Source organism: Phoxinus phoxinus (assembly GCF_949152265.1).
Source record: "Phoxinus phoxinus genome assembly, chromosome: 8".
NCBI classification, from domain to species: Eukaryota; Metazoa; Chordata; class Actinopteri; order Cypriniformes; family Leuciscidae; genus Phoxinus; species Phoxinus phoxinus.
This window is the reverse complement of record NC_136883.1, coordinates 19,033,015-19,057,009: the sequence shown is the minus strand read 5'-3', so window position 1 is coordinate 19,057,009 and position 23,995 is coordinate 19,033,015. Positions and strand designations below refer to the sequence as shown.

Genomic DNA, 23,995 nt, shown 5'->3' with positions numbered 1-23,995 from the left:
GTTTCTGGGTGTTTCACCCTCATTTCTGCTCTGAGGTTTTGATTGTGGCATTTCTTTGAAGTTTAGAATCCAGTATTCCTATAGGCTAATTATTGTTTCTTTTATGAATTTAATAAAGAACTCTGTCTCCTATTCCAAACGATCCATGTAGGCTACTTTTGTGTCCATTCGTTTTTTCCTTTTTAAACCCGTAATTGAAAAACGAAAAATAAACGGTTGTCTTTTTAAAACGCAAAGTTGAACACCACAATTTTAATTTGAACTGCATGGCTACACCAACTGCTGCGCAAAAAAGTAAATATCAACGAATTTTCAGATGTTTGTTTAATGACTTTTTCCCCCTTTATTAAACATGTAAAATATTCACAAATTAATATGGAAAACATGTTGATTTTACTGGTTTTTCTAAGGCCAAAATGTATTAGCTTTCGATTCGAATTTGTTCGTTTTAAAGTGGACATTTCAAGCTACATAGGCTATATTTTGTTTCAGTTCTCGCGCTCCAGTTCAGGGAGATCATGAAAACGGGCCTGATTGTTTTATTTTATTTTACAAAAGCACAACATTTTTTTGTTATTGTTTACACAAATAAAAGTATTTACAAATAATGTATTATTATTTTCTGTATGACCAGAAATTATAGAGTAGGCTATATTAAGTTGTTTCACTGTTAATAGGAAAATGCAAGTGTTCACGCCCGCGCCTCCGTGCCATGTAGTGCGCGCTCCACACTCCACACATACCCTTAGATATGCGTCAAAATATTGTGTTTATTTAATCTCAGCTCTGTATTATTATTGTCTAACCCGTATTATGAATGACATTTGACGAATTGCTTGTTCTTTTTTTGGATAAAAGCGTCATCTAAATGTAGCCTAGTAAATGTTATAATAATGATGATAATTAGGCTATTATTATTTGCGTACACGGACCCCAAACACACCGCGTCTTCTAAGTCAGGTGACTTTAAAGGCGCAAAAACTGTTTCCATTGCAGTTTTGCGAAATATTCCTTTTTCGAATTGGCTGAAAAACCTCCTCATGCGAGCGTAAAAACTTTTTTGCGATAAACGAGAGTTTTTGCGAAATTGACGTGTTTCCATTGAGCGTATTTTCAATTCGCAATTTCAATTTGCGCAATTTGAAGGGTAATGGAAACGCGGCTAGTCATGCATTGGACACCATTTTGTACTTGTTGTGGTTATCGTAGCTTTGTATACTCCTTAATCCCTATTCATATAATGCTAATTAACAAAGAACTGAAACACATACACATTTGTATTGACATGCAGCACATTTGCACAGTGGAATAATGTACAGTGGAAGGAATAAAATAATATATTTATTATGTATTAATATCAAAGTAATAATATGCCTTATTAATTAATGTATTAATGAGTGTCACCCTTGGTAATAGTTAATGTGATATTTATGAATAACATCATTTTAATTCAGATTGACAGAGAAAACCCAAACAAAATCATCTAAAATTCAAACACGGCCAAAACAACCTAATAAATATGTTAGACACCTGTTACCTGTTAAGCACACCAAAGGTAGAAATTGATATAAATTCCTAAATGTTAAATAAGCTTGCACAAGCAGGAGAGTGAGACTTGGTATGGGATCTTACAGCAGATAATAATTAATGTGGGCAGCATGTAAAACTATTTATTTTGGGTTGGTCTTTCCATGATGGCTTTTTTAGTGTTTCTTTCTGGGTGTAAAATAATTATGTAGCATTTTGGAGCAAATATGGCCACCAGTAATCCAAAACTGGAAGCCAGGATGGCAAATATCTCCACTGCCACTGCATATTTCCCTGGTGAGCTCACATATGCAGGAACAAATGCAATCCACACAGCACAGAATACCAACATACTAAAAGTGATGAACTTTGCTTCATTAAAATTATCTGGAAGTTTCCTTGCCATGAAGGCTAACAGGAAACTCACTGCTGCAAGGAGGCCAATGTATCCCAGAAGCATAGAAAAACCAGCCACTGAGCCAATAGCACATTCATAGACTATTTTAGAGCGGATATAATGACTGTTTTTAAGGGGTGTTGGGGATGCAGTGGATAACCAGACTGTACATATTGCTACCTGTGTAGAAATTAAGGCCAACACTGTCCCTCTTTGCTGTGCTGAACCAAACCACTTTATGGCAGATTTGCCCTCTGGTCGAGATGACTTGAACACAGCAATTACCACCATAGTCTTAACAAGGATACTGGAGATGCACAGGACAAAGCTTATGCCAAACACAGCATGTCTCAATTGACATGTCCACAACTGAGGCCGGCCAATGAACAGTAGCACACACAAAAAACACAGTTTGAGTGACACCAGGAGCAGGAAGCTGAGCTCTGAATTGTTGGCGCGTACTATGGGAGTGTTTCGGTGAAGAGCAAAGATGACCATCACAAGAGCACAGAAACTTGTGCCTAAAAGGGAGGCAGTTGTCAGAGAAATTCCCAGCGGATCTTCATAAGATAGAAATTCCACTTCTTTGGGTATACAATTGTCATTTTCTGGACTCGACCAAAACTCATCTGGACACCTGAAACATTCAGGTGAATCTGTAAAAGAAAGAAAGAAAGAAAGAAAGAAAGAAAGAAAGAAAGAAAGAAAGAAAGAAAGAAAGAAAGAAAGATAAAGAAAGAGAACAAGAGCTCATTATAATAGTAGGGAAATTTATCGCTAATATATAATATATATATTTATTTCATTCGTAGACATGACTCTCCTAACCTGTTGTATTAGAAATCTCTCCATCTCCGCATGGCAGGCAGTCAAAACAGCAGACAGGAAGACCTTTCCTCCTGACTCGTCTTGTTCCTGGGTGGCAGCTCTCACTGCACACAGACCGTGGGGGCTGCAGGGGTATCATTATATTTAAATTTATGGGAATTTGCATGTACTCAAAAAATATATATGTATGAATCTTTTTATCATATTCGTGTATATTTGTCAGTGTATAGAGTTGATCCAGTAATCCAGCTTGAAAACCACTAATTTATTAATTTATTATTACTCATTAGCCAATGAAATGTTACTGAATTTTGTTAAACGTTCAGACATCTTCATCAAGAGTTAAAGTAATATGCTATATGCTTATTGCCTTTTTTGTCTCAAAGTTCCAATATAATGCATCGTCATCCAGTTTGAGCACCTTCCCTCTTGTCGCCCCTTCATTTACCACACCGACCGTGCGGACAACGATCGACCCGTCAGACCTCGGGTGCCAGTTCATCACATCATAGATGGCCAGAGCATCTCCATTCTCATTAAATGAGACATGATCCCCAAAACCTGTAGTGAAGTTCACTTTCTCTAGGTAGTGAACTAGCTGTACAGTTTGTAGACAGGAAAAGTGTCAAATGAAATATAAATATATTACTTATATTACTATATATGTATGCACTATTTATTTGAGTCTTACCTGCCAAGGTTTCAGGTTGGATATGTCGGCACATCCGTTCTTACTGAATGGTCCTCTCCCCTCCTCACAGTGCATCAGGTCATGAAGCGCATGTGCTAGAGCATAAACTGCCTTATACACATTATATGAGGCCCTCAGCTCTGATACATCAGTGAATGCTGTATCTGTGCTGCTCAGATCCTCTTGCCCTGAACATTTGTTTTCCCCTTGTTCTTGAGCTATATTTTTGCCTCCAACCTCAAACTTGCACTCAAACATGTTCTCCCAGAAAATTTTTATTGTACTGTTTTTTGGATTATTGTCAGGACGGAGACCTTTCAGAAAGTCATGAAGTCCCTGAATTTGTCCACGGCGGATGGCGATGCCCAGCGTGCCCCTCAGTAGGGGCAAATATTGTGCAGTTTGTAGGACAGGTGTTGTTGTCCAAGCCTCACTTGCAATCCACTGCTTGCCTGTCACATTTTGCAACAACAACTCATCCATCAGGGATGACAGATCAGTTGAGAATGCTACAAGTACCCTGGCTGTAGAGGTCTGAATAACTTCTACAATTCGTTGAATATCCCTACGGTTGTTATCATAAGGCAGAATCTCAGAGAAGGCCACACAACCCCCAAACCAGTACATTTCCTGCTGGAAGGACTGAGCAGCGTAGATGCCATAGTCATCATCACTGTAGAGGAGACCAACCCAGGTCCATCCAAAATGCTTCAAGATCTGAACCATAGCCCGCACCTGGAAGGCATCACTGGGGATTGTTCTGAAGAAAGAGGGGTACTTTTTTCTGTCACTCAAACAGGAGCAGGTGGCATAGTAGCTAACCTAAAATAAAAAGCAGGAGAAACAAAGACAAACATCAGGCTTCTCAGGTAATTTTAAACGTAAAAAGCAAGGAAATGAGAACAATATTATACAAGTTATTTGGAAGCAAATATATTTTATGGAGAAATAAAAACACATAATATCTTACCATAGGAACTCGAAACAGTCCCAGCACACTGGAAATTGCTATAGATTGAGTTGAACCTGGATCCCCCACAATCCCAATCACTGGAGGAGGGCCAGTGCAGTTGAGGTTTGAGAAGGTCTCCTCTGTACCACTAACCAGGGATATGGCAGCCCGGAATGCCACTCCAAGCCTTAAACAGTTGTCATAGATCTGATAACCAAGTGTGATGTTAGGCAGAAGGTTGTTATTATTAATCTCATTTATGGCAAAAACCATGGTCAGTGCCTGCTGGAAACTTGCCATATAGAATCTGGAAAAAGCCAAATGAATTGTATGACTAAGTAGAAATGTATGTTGTCTACTGTATATTTGACGTAAGAGATTGATAATAATATAAAAAAATAAATATCATAAAATTACAAATACATTTTCTATTTTTCCCCTTCTGCTTTTCTACTGTTAGTTTGATAAACAGTAATTGGTTTGCAATTTCAACGCTCAACACTATATTATGGAGTTTTTATTTCTCCATAAAATATATTTGCTTCCAAATAACTTTTATAATATTGTTCTCATTTCCTTGCTTTTTACGTTTAAAATTACCTGAGAAGCCTGATGTGAAATAACTATACTTAAGTCACAAGGAACAGATCATTTAAAAAAAAAGTGTGTGAGCAGAAGTTACAGTAGCTGTGATCATTCTATTGTCATCCTTTTCTTTAAATCTCATTTTACTTTTTTTTCACATTCTTTGTTCAGCATAGCTGTTCTCATCATGCACAGTCCAAACTCACTCCTCACAGTGGGGCAGTTCCGGCTCAGTTCTGAAGTTAAGTTCTGGGAAGACTTTGAGGTTCTGAACCTCAAACAGGCCTCCAATGATAAAGTCTCCATTCTGGTACATCCCGTTCAATTTGAAGCGTTCCTGGAGCTGACAGGAATCTGAGATGAAAGCAGCATAAATATAGTAAATGGACAGATACAGGCAGATGTTTAGAGAGATCCACATCACTCTCCTTCTTTCTTTTTCTTTATGGCCAACTCAACTACTGAATTCACTGCATGACACAGTGTGATATTCTTTTATAGGGAAGGCGGTGTCACTTGACAAATGAGGACATCCTTCTGGGTAACTCTACCTTGTCATTTTCAAATCATGAGCTGAGAGCAGGGCTTAAAAATAAATAAATCAATCGGTTCTCTCCGAGCAGAATCAGTATTTTAACGTTTCTGTTCTTGTGTTTCTCATTAAACATTAACGTTCCAAAAACGGTTTGATTAGAAAAAACACTGGTTAAAAACGCTATTTTAATACTTTAAACAAATGTAAATAAATACATTTTTTACATACATTTTCACAAAAAATAACGTAACGCATGATAAATAAGCTTTAACTTTTAATGCATAAAATTGCTAAAAACCACAACAGAAATTGCACTGATTACAAAGCATAAACGGGCGGAAAAAAAATATTGACCTGTTTTATTGAACCGTTAGACAAGCTAATAAGCGGCTGGAAAAACTATAGGAAAAATGAAAATCCACTAGGGCTGTAGTCAACCAAAGAAATGCTTAGTCGACCAAAGTCCTGTCCTGAGCAACGATCAGTCGACTAAAAAAAAAAAAAAAAAAAAAAACGCGATGTTTTGCATTTTGATTGAACATTTGTTCATATTAAACAATTGTCAGAGCATTTATAAAACAAAAACGAAAAACATCAATAATACATAAAAATATATAATAATAATACAATTCTTTGAAAATTAAAAAAGCAGGAAAATATACTGAGACGCCCCAAGTATCTGTACTTCTACTTGAGTACGAGAAGTGAGACGGACTATTTTCTTTAGCGGAAGCAATATAAATCGTTTTTAAATACATAAACTCCTTTTAAAATCAATTTTTAGTGTCAAATTATTTATTTATTTGGTAGGTAGTCATGTAATAAGCGGTATAATGTAGAGTTTGTCTTACATGATGTACTTCATCATGAGGCACACACGCGCGCGCTTTCTCTCTCCCTCTGCCATGCACGCGCTACGCGGTTTGAAGCACAGTCTCTGTCTCGCGGGCGCGCTCGCTCGCTCGCTCTAGATTCCGGGAGAAACTTTTTGCAGGCATCAGTGAGCTATATATTTAATATAATTATTAAAATATAATTATTGATTTTTCAGTAGACTATTTTTTGCTGCCCCCTCAGCACTCGGCACCCTACGCACAGTGCGTGATGTGATGCGCGTGGTGGGAGCGGCAGCGCTGAATGAACCTTGTTGAAAAGTGTCTGCATGATTCACGTAGGTCACATTTTCAGGTCGGAAAATCCGGAATTCTGATTAGTAGCGGATGTAGCGTTCTACCTGAGTGAATACAGCAAAACTACCTCTATTCCGTAGTGAGCGCAAGCAGCAGTGCTGCAGCCACAGGTGCGGTTACCGAGTGTTGTGTTGTTCTACGTGGTGCGATAAACTGTGGCGCTGGTACAAAATAGCCTAAATTAAAGCATTTAAAGTTGGGGATAAAACATATGCTAATTATATTTAGAATACAGTAATATATAAATGCTTATAAAGGAATAAATATCAAGGAGTAAATCAATGAAAATTTCTTTATTGGTGAAAAAAAAAAAAAAAATTATGCAAATGCATGGTCGACCAAGACGGCATCGACCGATTAGTCGACTAAACGACTAAAGTTGACAGCCCTAAAATCCACAAACTAACTCTTGAAAGTCCATACATACACACACGTACGAATGTCCTCCAAGACCTGTGCATTCATTGACGACCTCAGTGGGTAAAGAATGCACTTGAGGCATGAAAATGCCTACGCTGACTTGCGTTACAGGCAGTGCAATTAGGCTACATTCATAGCAAGTTTGTGCAAATCTGGGTTAGTAGGAGCAACACTTGCCCAGTACTTAAAAATACACTCACTCCTCTTAAGGCGTGCTTCTCTTGAATACATATCCAAAACAGATGAGACTGAAACACAAGTATGTTTCACTGTTGTACTCTTTTGCCATCAACAGCTGTTTTATCTTGTCGTCGTCTGATGACTGGGATGGAGTGTACTGTGTAGTCGCGTTGCTGCCAGATAAATTCTGAATAGCTTACCAGGCACGAAATAAGTGAATTTCGATTCGCTTTCGGATTGAAGTTCGCTGAGAAAAATTCTGTATCGAGGATCGAGAAATAATACGGCCACAAAGGCGTCATTGTCAAAGAGCGCTGTTTGCCGTGATTTGAGACACTGAACTAGTCATTTTGCAAAGGGATTGTTAATTCTGTCGGTGCACTGTACACACTGAAGCCAAACACCATAGAAGTCACCTGCTGTGAGCTGGTCCGACTGGAGGCTTTTTGTAGCAATTTTCGCTGGATTTAAAGCACTCACCAAGTTTTATATTGCACGTGTCTGTACATTACAATTTAGAGTAATTTTGATATCAGAGGTGTCTACATATGTCAGAAATGTACAGTTTTATATATATCTATCTTTTTTTTAATATACAGTATGTGTGTATGTGTGTAATGAACACATTGTTGTGCCTTGTAGGCATATTTGTAAGGCTGCATAAAATAATAATTACAATAGCATAGAGGGTGGCGTATAAATGGTTAAAAAGGAACACTTTAGTAAACTACACTAGAGGGTAATATATATATTCCTTAGACGTTATGAAATGAGATTGGAGTAAAAACATAAAGCCTAATGTTAGTTTTGAATGATGTGCAACATGATTATGTAAGTGTCACGGGGTGACAAATAATCCCCGGAACTGATTCCACCAGAGAAGTGTTCCCGCCGGGGCACTTTCAGTGTAACACTGTCCCCGGGCCGGTGTGTGTGTCTGTTGTCATGACAACTAAACGGCAGATTGACAACAGGTGTGGGGACTTCACTCTGAGTGTCTGATTGAGGTGGTGCCAGCGTTTGGAGAGGATAAAACACAAGGGGAAGAGAAGGCTGAGTGTTCTCTCTCCGTGTTGGCTTGTTGTTTCTTTGTCTTCCCCCGTCGATCTGGTGTGGTTCTCTCCCGTTGGGAAATGTTTGTAGAGTGTTGCAGCTGAAGGATCATCGTGAAAGAAGAGGAGTGTTGCTTGTGGGATCCGAGGGCAGTTTTGAAGAGTGGAATTCGTCGCCTGGACTGGAAAAGAGTGAGATGAGTGATTGACAAATTGAATCTCATAAACGCATGTTTTCTACACTAAATTGGATACTGGTTTGGAGTGCTCGGATCACGTGGTACACATCGCACTGAGTGAAATATACTGATTCCTTGTCGATCTCTTGCCTCCTCCTTGACCATTGGAAACAGCGAAGTGAAGCCCGCTTGTAGTGGTGAGGAAATTATTCACAACATCTGTGCCAACTCTGACGATCATCGGCTCTTCAGATCGAGACCTCTGGGTGAGTGTTGGCCTTATTTTGCACTTGAAGAGTGGATTTGTAGTGCTGGAATTGACGTTTCCCATCACGTTGCATGTTTGGAGTTGGACTGTCGTGCGTGTGTGGAAGATTTATCTTTTATTGCTGTGCACTCCCCATGTGTCATGCTGGTCTACCGTTCATCATAAGAGCCTAGTAAGATCGATTGTAGTCACCTGTTGGATGTCAGAAGGAAAAGCCCCCGTGTGCACACTACACGTGAGAACTGTTTACCTCTGCTTGAAGTTTTATTATGCTGTCTGTCCCAGTGAAAGCCCTGCTCAGCTTGCGACTCTGTCCCTGCAACACACGTGAGAACGGTTTACCTCTGCTTGAAGTTTTTATGCTGTCTGTCCCAGTGAAAGCCCTGCTCAGCTTGTGACTCTGTCTCCTGCCACCCATGTGAGAGCTGTTCACCTCTATTTGAAGTGTTGATTCCGTCTGTTCCAGTGAAAGCCCGCTCAGCTTGTGACTCTGTCCCTGCAACACACGTGAGAACGGTTTACCTCTGCTTGAAGTTTTTATGCTGTCTGTCCCAGTGAAAGCCCTGCTCAGCTTGTGACTCTGTCTCCTGCCACCCATGTGAGAGCTGTTCACCTCTATTTTGAAGTGTTGATTCCGTCTGTGGAAGCCCCGCTCAGTTTGCGACTTGAGCCTGTTGCAGCCCTGAAACCCACCTGTATGGTACGAAGTATCTGTCCCCTGCAACCCATGTGAGAGCTGTTCACCTCTATTTGAAGTGTTGATTCCGTCTGTTCCAGTGAAAGCCGGCTCAGCTTGTGACTCTGTTCCTGCAACACATGTGAGAACGGTTTACCTCTGCTTGAAGTTTTTTTTGCTGTCTGCCCCAGTGGAAGTCCTGCTCAGCTTGTGACCCTGTCCCCTGCCACCCATGTGAGAGCTGTTCACCTCTATTTGAAGTGTTGATTCCTTCTGTGCCAGCGAAAGCCCCGCTCAGCTTGCGACTTGAGTCTGCTGCAGCCCTGAAACCCACCTGTATGGTGCGAAGTGCCCGCCCTTTACAACCCACGTGAGAACTGTACATCTCTGCTGGAGGTCTTGGTCCGGCCTGTTCAAAGAGAGTTCCGCTCTGTCGACGACCCGAGGTTGCCGTGGCCCGGAGGCCCCTTGGTGTGGTGTTCATTACCTACCACTGTGAGTCTGGCACTAGTGCCAGGAGGAAGTGAGTCCGGACCCACCTACTCGTCACTTGCCACTGTGAGTCTGGCACCAGCGCCAGAAGGAAGTGAGCCCCGACCGTCTACTCACCTGGGATACCCACCTGTTCGTCACTTACCACTGTGAGTCTGGCACCAGCGCCAGAAGGAAGTGAGCCCCGACCGTCTACTCACCTGGGATACCCACCTGTTCGTCACTCACCACTGTGAGTTTGGCACCAGCGCCAGAGGGAAGTGAGCCCTGATCCATCTACTCACCTGTGATCCCCACCTGTTCAGTACTTACCACTGTGAGTTTGGCACCAGCGCCCGAAGGAAGTGAGCCTGACCCACCCACTCGCCTGTGATACCCACCTGTCCATCACTTACCACGGTGTCGCCTTGGATTCCTGGGAAGAGGAAGGAAGAAGATTTTAGATTAGGATTTTCAAATTACTTTTAGACATTAAATAAAGTTTGTTATTCTTTTTATTCCTGTCTCCTGCCTCCTCCTTTTGACACGCTCCTCAGGGTGATCCTGGTCTAGGGGTGGGTGCAGTCTGGCTTGGCCCACCCCGACCTGTGACATAAGATCAAAATCAACATAAAACGAGTATTTTGAGTCTGTTTTGCACTGATAAGAAAAAAAGCTAGCAGATCACGCCGGCGTGATTGCTGACCCCAGAGGGTTAAGCAACATCAGGCTAGTTCAGGAGATTACATATAGGTCTCATGGCTGCTGCATCCACAGTGATCCATATGGGCCTTTTGCACATGAGACCACTTCAGTTGTGGCTCTAAGCCAGGGATTGTATCCATAAAATCCCCAAAGGCAAATAAGGGCAAGGGCAAGTGCTCCGTGCCCTTTCTAAAAACCCATGTTTATGGTAAGTCACGCACTGAACGCTTCGTACACTTTCTAAAATCCATATTTATGATCGTCATCCTGGGTCCCACTCTAGGTACATGTTGCTATCACAAGATACTAATGGCAGACGCTTCTCTGTCAGGTTGCGTAGCGGTCTTAGGTGGCCGTCCAGTCCAAGGAATCTGGGGAAGCGTCATCTCAATTGGCACATCAATTGCATCAAATTGATGGCTGTATTTCTGGCCCTGTATATATGGTATACTGTCCATGTCCAGAAAGGTAATAAAAAAATCATCAAAGTAGTCCATGTGACATCAGTGGGTTAGTTAGAAGTTTTTGAAGCATCGAAAATACTTTTTGGTGCAAAAATAACACAAAATAAGACTTTAATCAGCATTGTATTCTCTCCCGGATCTGTTGTGAATCTGCGTTCAGGACTCCACAGTTTCCTCGTTTTTTTTTTGCTGACGATAGACGCTGATGACGTGTTATCTGGTGCGCCCGAGCTTCGTTTACAGTCTGAGGGAGACGCACGCTATATTCAAGCTATTCTACATTGTTTGCGTGGATATAATTTTTTTTAATGGTGCGTAAATGTGCATGTCGCGGATGAGACACTTTTACAGCGTGCGTTTCCCTCAGTCTATAAATGAAGCTCGGGCGCACCAGATAACACGTCATCAGCGTCTTACGCCATCAGCGTAACTGTGAAGGATTGACAACAGACCCGGGAGAGAATACAATGCTGAATAAAGTCTTATTTTGTGTTATTTTTGGACCAAAAAGTATTTTCGATGCAACTATACAATTAATTTTTAATGTGCACGTGAGCGCCATCAGCGTTTCACACAGGTACACGTTTAACCCTCTGGGGACCAAAAACGTGCCGGCGCGTTTTCCTCGTTTTTTTTTACATAGCAGCAAAATAGACTTAAAATACTCCCGTCATTTTTTGTCATACAGGCTTAAGAAATATGAAAAAATAAACTGTTAAATGTCTTCTTATTTATGGGTTCACTTAAAATCGAAATAAAACATTGTGCTTTTGTAAAATAAAGATAGTAAACAGGGAGTGCTTTCTGCCTCTCCGTCTCCGTGAACTTTTTTTCTAGTGCACGTCTCTAAACTTAAACAAAACTCAGCGAATACTATTCACTCAGACATGAGCTATATATCTCTATAATCATATAAGTGTGCAGTTTTAAATTATCTAATTCAAAACTAAAACAAATATTATCTGTTTATGCAATCTATATAAAAAGAGCGAGAGATCAGCCGTTCTCATTATGGTTCTGCCAGCTCATTACTCTGCTAATGTGACACGCCCATCGAGAGAGCGCGCGCTATTCAAACGCAGATGATCTATACGCAACACATGCAAACCAGTCAACGCCCACAACAGCTGGAAAACACACTCGCTGTGAGGAATAATAATATCGTGATAATTCTGGAAATTTTACCTCAAACGTGCTGGAGTAGCCTAACAACGGATCCAGCTGCAGATCAGTAAGTGCTTTGTTCTAATCGCGATATGAAATGGTGTCTGCAAACCGCAAAAGACGGAATACGTTGAAATAAAATGTCTTTGTATATGCAACATATTAAACTGCAAATTAACATTTATGCCCTAATATATATTATAAAAGACGATATGTTACAGACGAAATATGAAAGACAACATTTCGTTTTGGATAGATTATAAAGTTTTTACTGCCACATCAAAACCTAATTTACAAGGTGCAAACAAAATCTTAAAAGGTCAATATAAGCCTTCTCTTTAAATTATTTTTGTGTTTTATTAGTGACAAATCTGGGGAGAGGATAGCCTACATCCAAAACTTTCTGAAAATACGAATGAGAATTAACTGCACAATTACTATAAATGTTTACCTTGGATATTATACAATTTGCAAGCATACACAGTTTGTGGAAAAATACCCTTTTTTTCAAGATGTTTCCAACTCTGAACCAATTATGTAGTAATATATATGTATGTATGTATGTATATACAGATGGTACTCAACCAGAATGAGACTTTTACCGCCGCCGTTCCCGCGGCGGTAAAATTGCGGGGGTGTATTTGCTGGCTTTGACCGCTAAGAGGCGCTACAATCGCAGACTTTGAAAAGTGTCAGTTTATTCTCTCTATTGCGTAATCTGCCGCCGCGCCGCGGCTCATTGAGAGTGATTGAAATGTGGTAAAACAGATCAATTCAAGTTAAACATGTAGTTAAATGAATTCATATAATCACAAGACTGAAATTAAATGTAGGCCTAATACATTTAATAAATAATGAAAACATTTCAACACAAAACATTGCAATAGAAAAATCTTAGGCTACATCAATGAGGCTTTGCAAGAGCAACGTCTTATCAGCGGACCGACGATAGCGCAGTGGACAACGCAACAGCCCGAGCTTCACGGAGCTTCAAGCGATGCGAGATCGAATCTCATTAGCTTTGGCTGACAGCGTTAAATGTTTTACCATTCTTGATGCTTAGATAGGTAACTGTTTATTGAAGTCAAGCGTTTTGTTTAATTATCAATGGCACATTACAACATACATTTGCTACTTTCCAGTAGAGCCGCTGCACAGACGAGAAAACTGATGAAGGAAGATTATCAGCCGATCGCGTCAGAAAATGAAAATGACGAAGCTATCTTTAATCTGCTGAATTATTGTTTTGTGAATCATCCACAAAATTGAGATGACTGACAATTGATACCCGCCATAGCAAAGGAAGACATTTTTACAAACAGATCCTGGACATTTCAAGGTTTAAATAAAGTGTCGGGGGCAGTTTATTTATTTAAAACAGGGTTGCATCGAGTTAGAGTTTATTAGAGTTTCTTAAAGGAACACTCCGACTTTTTGGGACTTTAGCCTATTCAACTTATCCCCCAGAGTTAGATAAGTCCATACATACCTTTTTCATCTCCGTGCGTGCTATAAGTCTGTTTGACGCACCCACCGCTAGCCTAGCTTAGCACAAAGACTGGATGTGAATGGTTGCAGCTAGCATACTAATCCAAATAAGTGACAAAATAAAACAAACATTTTCCTATTTACATGTTGTGATTTGTATAGTCACAGAGTGTACAAAAAACAAAGTCACATGAAACACAGACATATTTTAACCGTATAAATACTGGGAACTATATTCCCTGAATATAGGGCGGAGTGATAACCGCAGCGCACCTGAGACGCGCTCTGAACGAACTCTCTGCTCCTCACCACGGCGCGTCTCAGGTGCTGCGGTTATCACTCCGCCCAAGTAGCAGTGCTTCGCCTTCAGAGAATATAGTTCCCAGTATTTATACGGTTAAAATATGTCTGTGTCTCATTTGACTTGTTTTTTGTACACTCTGTGACTATACAAATCACAACATGTAAATAGGAAAATGTTTGCGTTATTTTGTCACTTATTTGGATTAGTATGCTAGCTGCAACCATTTACATCCAGTCTTTGTGCTAAGCTAGGCTAGCGGTGGGTGCGTCAAACAGACTCATAGCACGCACGGAGATGAAAAAGGTATGTATGGATTTATCTAACTCTGGGGGATAAGTTGAATAGGATAAACTCCCAAAAAGTCGGAGTGTTCCTTTAAGTAAGAAACAGAATCTTATTCTTGCGACATTTTACATTTGTATTGCCAAAGAAATTGCAGCTAAATAAACAATTAAAACAGTAGGCTAGTCTACAAAACGAAAATAGTTCAAAGCAACATAAATTAAGATTTTCTTTGCTTCTCTCTCGCGCTGGATCTCTTTTATTTTAGTTTATTTAGTCTCCCTGCACTGCGCGCGCCGGGTCTCTCTCGACATTAAACAAGATTTCAGGGTAAAACCCCATTATACAGCTGATAATACTGATGTCGCTGTGTGTCATCCATACAAATCACGAAAAAAAAAACTGTAACATGATTTCAAACAGAATGCCTGGTTGAATTCACCGTACAATAAAACGAGGTGGATCGCGAATAAGCGCTCTGTATCTGCTGCTCATCGCATTCGTTTAGTTGGCAAGAACGCGTTTCGTCGATAGTTCATGTTTAGATAATGCCAGATTGTTGACAAACACACTACTCAAACGTGTTAAAATTCTACAAAACCAGTTGAAACAAACGGATTGAACACTTCAACTGAAAGTGTGTGTGAAACCTCTTTAAATACAATACATAAAACTACAATATTTATAATTTAAGGATATTTGCCTTTGCCTGGTCATCATGCTCACTCTGCATATGAAAGACAGAACATTTAACACCTCCTGAACCCCCAACCCCCCACAGGCGATCTGAGTTTGAGACCGACTTAAAACAAAGAGAAGTCGGAATTCACACTTAATTCTAGACATAGCATTAGGCTAGTAAAGTGTTGATAATAAAATAATTTAATTATTTAGGCTACATGTAGGCTAATAGGCTAATATTTCTGTCATAAAAGTTTATTATTAAACATTTAATTATTTCAATAATTGAAGAAATAAAACACTACCTCGGTTTGGGCCAGCTTTTTCCAAGCAAACCTAAATACAAACGCATGTTCATTTGTTCAAACGCATGTCCATTTGTTGTCATGAATAGCCTACAATGTTCAACTCAATGTTAAATTCCACGGGGATCTTTGGATCCTTACAACCAGGGTGCGCGATTTGTGAATTAGCTATTATTATTTTTTTATATATAAATCTCAAACCACAGTGCTTGCTGGTGCTAAACTAAATAACATTTATATAATATTTATGAACTTAAGTGAAACAATATCGCAACATTTCGACAAATAAATTATCTGATCTATTTTTACAATTTATTTCATGGCGATTTAGCCTATAGACATTTAATTATAGGGAGATTTCCACCATTGTCCGTTCATCATTGGGAAGCGCTCACAGCTTTTGAGTAGGCTAGATCTGCACCTCTCGGTTTCATACGGATTACCTAATCAGATAACATTTATTAAATATTTAGACATTTAAAGGCTTTAGACGGCTATAGCCGATTTCTTATCGTGACTGAGCGGAGGAAAGTGGCTTTCGGTTCATTTTTGTGACGCGCAGTTCCCGGAGACAGAGATGACAGATAAACTTTTGAATAAAAGTCTGAATATGAATAAAAGTTTACAGTTTTGAACGATGTAGGCTACTCTAGTCTACTCTGATCTGTATGACTAAAAAACTACGGAGTAGCCTATTAGGGCCTAAGTTATTTTAGATGTCTGTTATGAGAAAAATAAATCCAAATGAACGCGCCGCCGCGTCTGTCAAACACTAATTCAACATGCTAGAATAAAACCCGACTTTAGAACAATGGATAGCGCCATTTGGCGTGGTGTGCCAAAATACTTGATTATAAACTTCAATATTTCATTCAAAATAATCTCAAAACGCTTTATGACATTTTGAAAGCCGTGCATGCATTAAGGCACTGGAACCATGAACTGAAACTGGTTCTGATTTTATTGTTAGTCGTTTAAACGTGCCTGTTGCATATCTTTATTTTATATATTTTAAATGGTCTATTGGTGAAGTAATTTATAGCATTGGTTACTGTGGAGGGAGGGGGGATTAAAATAATTCAGCAGAAGCAGGGATGTTTAGACCAGAAGGAAATCCCCGTCCCCCTGGAAAATCGCACCTTGCTTAGTTAAAACCATGTTTTACAAACTCTATATGAACCACAAAAAAAGGCTATCCTGTATAAAAAAAATGTTTTGTTTGTTTGATTGTCTGCATTAATAATAGGCTATGACAAGCATTAATAGGCTAATATAAAATGTAGAATAATCTCTGTTTGTACGGGATTCGAACCCGTGTCATCCAAATAATCGATACGTAAGTTCTACCACTCGGCCATGAATTTACTCATTTAGAAAAGCCCGGTTTATCCAATCTGTTCCAGAGAAGCGCTCATCATTCGTCTCATTCCTCAATAGAGTAGTAAACAAATAATCAGCTTCTTTGCACCTAATTTATTTTTGTTCGTTATTTTTGTTATTATTATTATTTTATCACGCTGCTCCCAACGGACAATAGGCTTATGTCGCCCACCGACGTCTAGGCGTAGGCTACAATATGAAATAAAGGCTATATTGTTCTCGTCTCTGTTTTTAAATTATGATTCTATTTTTCTGTCCTAAACAATGTTCTATAGTAGCCTATTTCATCTGTTAATTGACATTAACCCCGCTTACATTTCAAAATACGGCAATAGCTGCTGTTTTGCACAATGTCCCTCTGCGCCACCTGGCGGTCATTTCGCGAATGACTTTGAAATGCGACTGGATTATTTTTACCGCGGTAGTTTTGCCGCGGTGCCTGTCGCGGCGGTAATAGGCATTCTGGTTGAGTACCATCTGTATGTGTGTGTGTTGTCTTTGCATTCTTTCTTGTGGCTCAGTGACACCTGAATGAAATTCTCATTAGTATGCAGCATTAGCAGGTCTTTGTCTTCTCTCAGGTGTGAATTAGGACATTATTCATGACCTTGTTGGATCATTCACGCCCACCTGCATATTGCCTTTCCAAACAAAAAGTGTCTTACAAAATCTAAATCAATCTATTGTTTAATGTGAAAGATTAGCCCAGATGATTTTCAGATCATTTTGAAGTAAACACTTTAGCCGACAACATCCATTAGTCTAAAGTATTGTGGGAATATGTGAAGTTGGTCGTTTGTGGTCTTATATCAGAAAATTTAAGTTTGAGTTTTTTGAATAACCACGCATAAATAATATTCTCTCAAAAATGCAAACATGTACATACATGTTGCTCACATATTATGATGGCCATGTTCGTGCTAAATAGAGTGTAATTACACCTTTGCCATTAATATGTTTATAAGCAACTGAAAAAAATACAAATATCAGGTCATGTCAAAACATCTCAAGGACCCCAAAAACACTAAAGTCTATCTAGAGAGAACTATGTTGTCTTAGCGGCCTCTAACTTAATAATTAATGATCCTTGCGACTGTCATGATTAGTGTTTCCCTGTCTTGTCTATTAGTTATCCCAGGTGTCTCTCATTTCCCACGCCCCCTTGTTATCCTGTTTAGCTCGTTTGTCTCTGATTATTTAAGATCTGTGTTTCTGCCCTGTCCTTGTGAGTTCTTGTTTAATGTTTAACTGTTAACGTCGATGTTGGTTGTTCCTGTTCCCGAGTACCGTTGTTCTGTCTAGTTTCTAGTGTTTAAGTTAGTCTGTTAAATAAAGCGTGTGCTGCATTTGGATCCTGCCTCATCTCTGCTTCAGCCGCACCGGCATTACAGAAGAACTCACCACATCGTGATCCAGCAGCCATGCCTTTCTGGAATCCAGACGTGCAGATTCTCCGTCTCCATCAGGAGAATCGCTCCATAGAGGAGTACGTCGCGGAGTTCATGAAACTGGCGCCTCTCGCACAAATGAGCACGCAGTGCTTGAAGATATTCTTCCACGGGGGATTATCAGAACCACTTCGGTCACAGATGCCCGGACCTGATCCTTCCGTGACTCTGATCCAGTATGTCGAGTGGGCTCTTTCTATGAGCGCCGAACCCGCGCTTCACGTCTGCCCAGCCGAACCCGCGCTTCACGTCTGCCCAGCCGAACCCGCGCTTCACGTCTGCCCAGCCGAACCCGCGCTTCATATCAACCCAGCCGAGACCGCGCTCGAAGAACCAGAGCTTCACGTCAGCCTCGGCGAATCAAGTGAATCGAGTGAGTCGAGTGAATCAAGTGAGTCGAGTGAATCAAGTGAGTCGAGTGAATCAAGTGAGTCGAGTGAATCAAGTGAGTCAAGAGTCGTGTCCCGTAATGAATCAAGCCCAGTGAAGCGTCGTCGCAGAAGGAGAAGGACTCGTTTGGCTCGCCAGGCACCGAAGGGCGTTCCCAGACTCCACGCCCTGCCGGCCCCGCCACTGCGCCTCGCCCTGCCGGCCCCGCCACTGCGCCTCGCCCTGCGGGCCCCGCCTCTGCGCCTCGCCCTGCCGGCCCCGCCTCTGCGCCTCGCCCTGCCGGCCCCGCCTGGAGGTCTTAGCTTTAGATTTCCCCAAGTATTTTTTTTTGGGGGGGCCGTAGGTACCCTGTGAGGGACATGGAGGCGGCGCCTACATGGACCTTTGCACGACCGCCTGAGCTTATGTCATTGGTCCTGTCCAGTCCTGTGCTCCCATCTGTGTCTGCTCCGTCCAGATCCCCGTCTGTGTCTGCTCCGCCCAGGTCCCTGTCTGTGTCTGCTCCGCCCTGGCCGTCGGCACGCCCTGCTCCGCCCTGGCCGTCGGCACGCCCTGCTCCCCCTGGTCACCCATGGTCCAGGCCCGCCGTGCCTGCGTCCTGGTCCCGTTCCCCTGCACGGGCCTGGCCCTCCGTCCCTCCCCCAGGATCGCCTTCGCTCTGCCCCCCGCCTGGTTCGTGTTTGGAGCGTCTGGAAGCCGCTCCTTTGTGGGGGGGCTATGTCATGATTAGTGTTTCCCTGTCTTGTCTATTAGTTATCCCAGGTGTCTCATTTCCCACGCCCCCTTGTTATCCTGTTTAGCTCGTTTATCTCTGATTATTTAAGACCTGTGTTTCTGCCCTGTCCTTGTGAGTTCTTGTTTAATGTTTAACTGTTAACGTCGATGTTGGTTGTTCCTGTTCCCGAGTACCGTTGTTCTGTCTAGTTTCTAGTGTTTAAGTTAGTCTGTTAAATAAAGCGTGTGCTGCATTTGGATCCTGCCTCATCTCTGCTTCAGCCGCACCGGCATTACAGCGACGGAAGTAATCAATCAAAACTAACTTTAGCTGGGAAATCTCTTTATGCAAGAACCGCTATAAAGACAAAACAATCTCTGTTACCTTAAGTTATCTGTTTACTACTGTAAAGCCGCTTTGAAACAATCTACATTGTTAAAAGCGCTATATAAATGAAGATGACTTGACTTGACTTTACAATAAGGTATCATGTGTTAACATTAGTTAATGTATTAACTATGAACTAACCATGAGCAATACATTTGTTTCTGTATATGTTAATCTTTGTTAACACAGCTGTTCGTTAATATTAGTTCACAGTGCATTGACAACCAATTTCAGATGTAACAAGGAATCTGCAAATATTATAATGCATTTTAACTTTGGTTACAATTATTTATGAAGACATATAATGCATTATACATAAAAACACATGAAGTGTTACCAAACACAATTATCACTTAATATTAAATTTAAGTATGGATCAGATGGAATGATAAATTGCTAGACATTTATATGAAAAATACCTGAGCTTATTTGATTCCAAACAGTTACTAATTGTTCTCAAATTGCATCAAAGCTGTTTATTCAAGTTTCAACAAGCAATATAGTGTCAGACTGGAGACATTTAAGACATTTAAAATGAGTTATTTCAGGTTGCTCTTCCCATTATGGCTTTTTTAGTGTTTCTTTCTGGGTGTAATATAATAATGTAGCACTTTGGGGCAAATATGGAGACCAGTAATCCAAAACTTGAAGCCAGGATTGCAAATATCTCCACAGCCACTGCATATTTCCCTGGCGAGCTCACATATGCTGGAACAAATGCAATCCACACAGCACAGAAGATCAACATGCTAAAAGTGATGAACTTTGCTTCATTAAAATTGTCTGGAAGGTTTCTCGCCAGGAAAGCTAACAGGAAACTTACTGCTGATAAAAGACCAATATAGCCGAGTAGCATGGAAAACCCAGCCACTGAGCCTATAGCACATTCATATACTACTTTAGAGCGAATATACTGGCTGTTTTTGTGGGTTGTTGGAGAGGCAGTTGATAGCCAAACTGCACATATCACAACCTGGAGGGCTGTTAGGATCAGAACTGTTCCTCTTTGTTGAGCTGCTCCAAACCATTTCATAGCACCTTTACCCTCTGGTCGAGATGACTTGAACACTGCTATTACCACCATAGTCTTGACCAGGATGCTGGAGATGCACAGGACAAAGCTTATGCCAAACACAGCATGTCTTAACTGACACGTCCACAACTGCGGCCGGCCAATGAACAGTAGCACACACAAAAAACACAGTTTGAGTGACACCAGCAGCAAGAAGCTGAGCTCTGAATTGTTAGCTCGCACAACTGGAGTGTGGCGGTAATGTGCAAAGATGACAACCACTGCAGAACAGATGCAGGTGCCAAGCAAGGAAGCAGTGCTCAGGGAAATGCCAAGAGGTTCCTCATAGGACAGAAACTCCACTTCTTTGGGGACACACTGATTTTGATCTGTATTGGACCAGAACTCATCTGAACACACTATGCACTCAATGGAATCTATATGTATGGAGAGAGAGAGAGAGAGAGAGAGACAGAGAGAGAGAGAGAGAGAGAGAGAGAGAGAGAGAGAGAGAGAGAGAGAGAGAGAGAGAGAGAGAGAGAGAGAGAGAAGATAGTTGTATAATGTCGCTAAAAGCTATGATTGAATAATAATACAGTTTCAGTTGTTCTTATGTTTACATGACTCTCTCTACCTGATATATTAGAAATCTCTCCATCTGCACATGGTAGGCAGTCAAAACAGCAGACAGGAAGACCCTTCCTTCTGGCTCGCCTGGTTCCCGGGGGGCAGCTCTCACTGCACACAGACCGTGGGGACTGGCGGATACCAAAAAAACACGCACACATAAAAATAGTATATATTTGTACTATATTACGAAAAGTGTACTCTTTCAGTAACCATTACTCACGTAATATGATATACATATGATAGTTATGTTTCAATAGTTTAAAAGACTTTAAAACATTTTTTTTATTATTAATTACTTTTTTTGTCTCTAAGTTCCAATATATTGCATTTTCATCCAGTGTGAGCACATTCCCTGTTGCTGCAGCTTCATCTACCACACCAACTGTGTGGACAACTATTGACCCATCAGTGTTTGGCTGCCAGTTCATCACATCATATATGGCTAAAGCATCTCCATTCTTATCAAATGACACATGATCCCCAAAATCTGTGGTGAAATTCACTTTCTGTAGGTAGTGTACCAGCTGTACAGTTTGTAGACAGAACAAATATACATTTATGTTTTGTATGAACATGTTTTGTTTTTGTTTCTCATTGAACTATTCTATTCAATTATATATTCTGATAAGCTGTGCTTCTGTCCACAGGAGTCTTACCTGCCAGGGTTTCAGGTTGGATATGTCAGCACAGCTATTCCCACTAAATGGTCCTCTCCACTCCTCACACTGCATAAGGTCATGTAGTGCATGTGCCAGGGCATAAACTGCCTTATATACATTATATGAGGCCCTCAGTTCTGATACATCAGTGTATGCTGTGTCTGTGCTGCTCAGATCCTCCTGTCCAGTACATATTATTTCTCCCTCTCTGCCTCCAGTGTCAAAACTGCACCTGAACATGTTTTCCCAAAAGATTCTCACCATATTATTTCTCAAATTACTGTCAGGATGGAGGCGAAGCAGAAAGTCATGAAGTCCCTGGATCTCTCCACGCCTGATGGCGATGCCCAGTGTCCCCCCCAGGAAGGGCAAAAGACGCTGAGTGTGAAAAACAGGTGAAGTAGCCCAAGCTTCACTTGCAATCCACTGTCTGCCTGTTACATTCTGCAATATCACCTCATCCATCAGCGGCAGTAGATAGGCTTCTGTGGAGAATACCACCACCACTCTTGCTGTAGAGGCCTGAATCACTTGTACAATGCGATGAATGTCTATGTAGTTGTTATCAAGAGGCAGGATTTCAGAAAAAGAAACACAACCTCCAAACAACTGCACTTCCTTTTGGAAGGACTGAGCAGCGTTGATACCGTAGTCATCATCACTGTAGAGGAGACCAACCCAGGTCCATCCAAAATGTCTCAATATCCGAACCATAGCCCGCACCTGGAAGGCATCACTGGGGATTGTTCTGAAGAAAGAGGGGTACTTTTTCCTGTCACTCAAACAGGAGCAGGTGGCGTAGTAGCTAACCTTATAGCAGAGATCAAAACGACATTGAAAACGTTTTTTTTTTTTTTCATTGTTATAGCAATTACTCTTTTACATGAGCAAACAAATTGAAACATTTTATAGAAGGTTATATAAGTTTATATTCATCTCATCCTACCATAGGTATTCGAAATAGTCCCAGCACACTGGAGATTGCTATACAGTGAGTAGATCCAGGATCCCCCACAATCCCAATTACTGGTGGTGGGCCAGTGCAGTTGAAATTGGAAAGGGTCTCCTCTGTCCCACTAAGCAGTGCTGTTGCAGACCTGAATGATACTCCAAGCTTTACACAGTTGTCATACAGATGATAACCGAGGGTGATGTTAGGCAACAGGCTAGGATTGTTATTGATCTCATTTATGGCATATACCATAGTCTGTGCCTGCTGGAAACTTGCCATATAGAATCTAGAAAAGGGCGCATAAATGTTGATATTCAGTCACCATAAATAATATCACCATAAACATAAAAAAGATAAATAATTATTAGTACAATCACACGGTAAGATTATCTCTTTTCTGGATTTTAAGAGCAGTTATGTTTGTACATTTCAAACATGTCATTAGACAATCTTCTCTAAATGAATAAGAAGACTATCAAATAGAAGTCAATAAAAACATAGACGTTGTTCTGCATGTTCTTCCTTCTGTTTTCTTTTAAATGTCCTTTTTTTGCCGTCTGTTTAGCCCAGGCTCACCGCTCACAATGTATCTGTTCCGGTTGTCTTTTAAAATTAATTTCTGGGAACACTGTGATGAGATGAAATGCAAACAGGCCTCCAATGATAAGGTCTCCGTCTTGGTACATCCCGTTTAACCTGAAGTGTCCCTGGAGTTGACAGGAGCCTGACCTAGTGGTCGATGCTGCAGAGATACAAGTAAAGGATAGATAAATACATAAATATAGAGAGATCCACATCTCTATTATTTTTTTTTCTCTCTCTCTCTCTCTCTCTCTCTCTCTCTCTCTCTCTCTCTCCTAATTGACTCATTAATGTATGATAAAGATTATGTGCAGCACTGTTTTATAGAACAGGTGGTGCCACATGGTCTTCTCAGAAATGACATCATTCTTGGTCTCACTGTCTCTTTGTTTCAAAATTTGTTACCAAAATTAGTTTAAAACTACAGTATGTGGGATATGTGTTATTTTCTAGCAATAAACAATACAATTTGTTAGAAAAATAAATAAAATAAATA

At 40.8% G+C, this 23,995-nt stretch overlaps 1 protein-coding gene across 1 annotated transcript; it reads right to left on the bottom strand.

Annotated features, from left to right (window-relative positions):
- Nucleotides 1-1,412: 1,412 nt before the first annotated feature.
- On the bottom strand, nt 1,413-23,714 carry LOC307002394 (uncharacterized protein; the record flags this gene model as incomplete). Its single annotated transcript, XM_079619976.1, has 13 exons — nt 1,413-2,580; nt 2,753-2,876; nt 3,123-3,350; nt 3,444-4,265; nt 4,414-4,702; nt 5,187-5,433; nt 19,132-19,264; nt 20,218-21,113; nt 21,311-21,434; nt 21,603-21,830; nt 21,963-22,775; nt 22,912-23,203; nt 23,494-23,714. 13 exons carry the CDS (start codon nt 23,712-23,714, stop codon nt 1,667-1,669), a joined length of 5,331 nt encoding a protein of 1,776 aa, XP_079476102.1. The 3' UTR covers nt 1,413-1,666.
- Nucleotides 23,715-23,995: the final 281 nt, after the last annotated feature.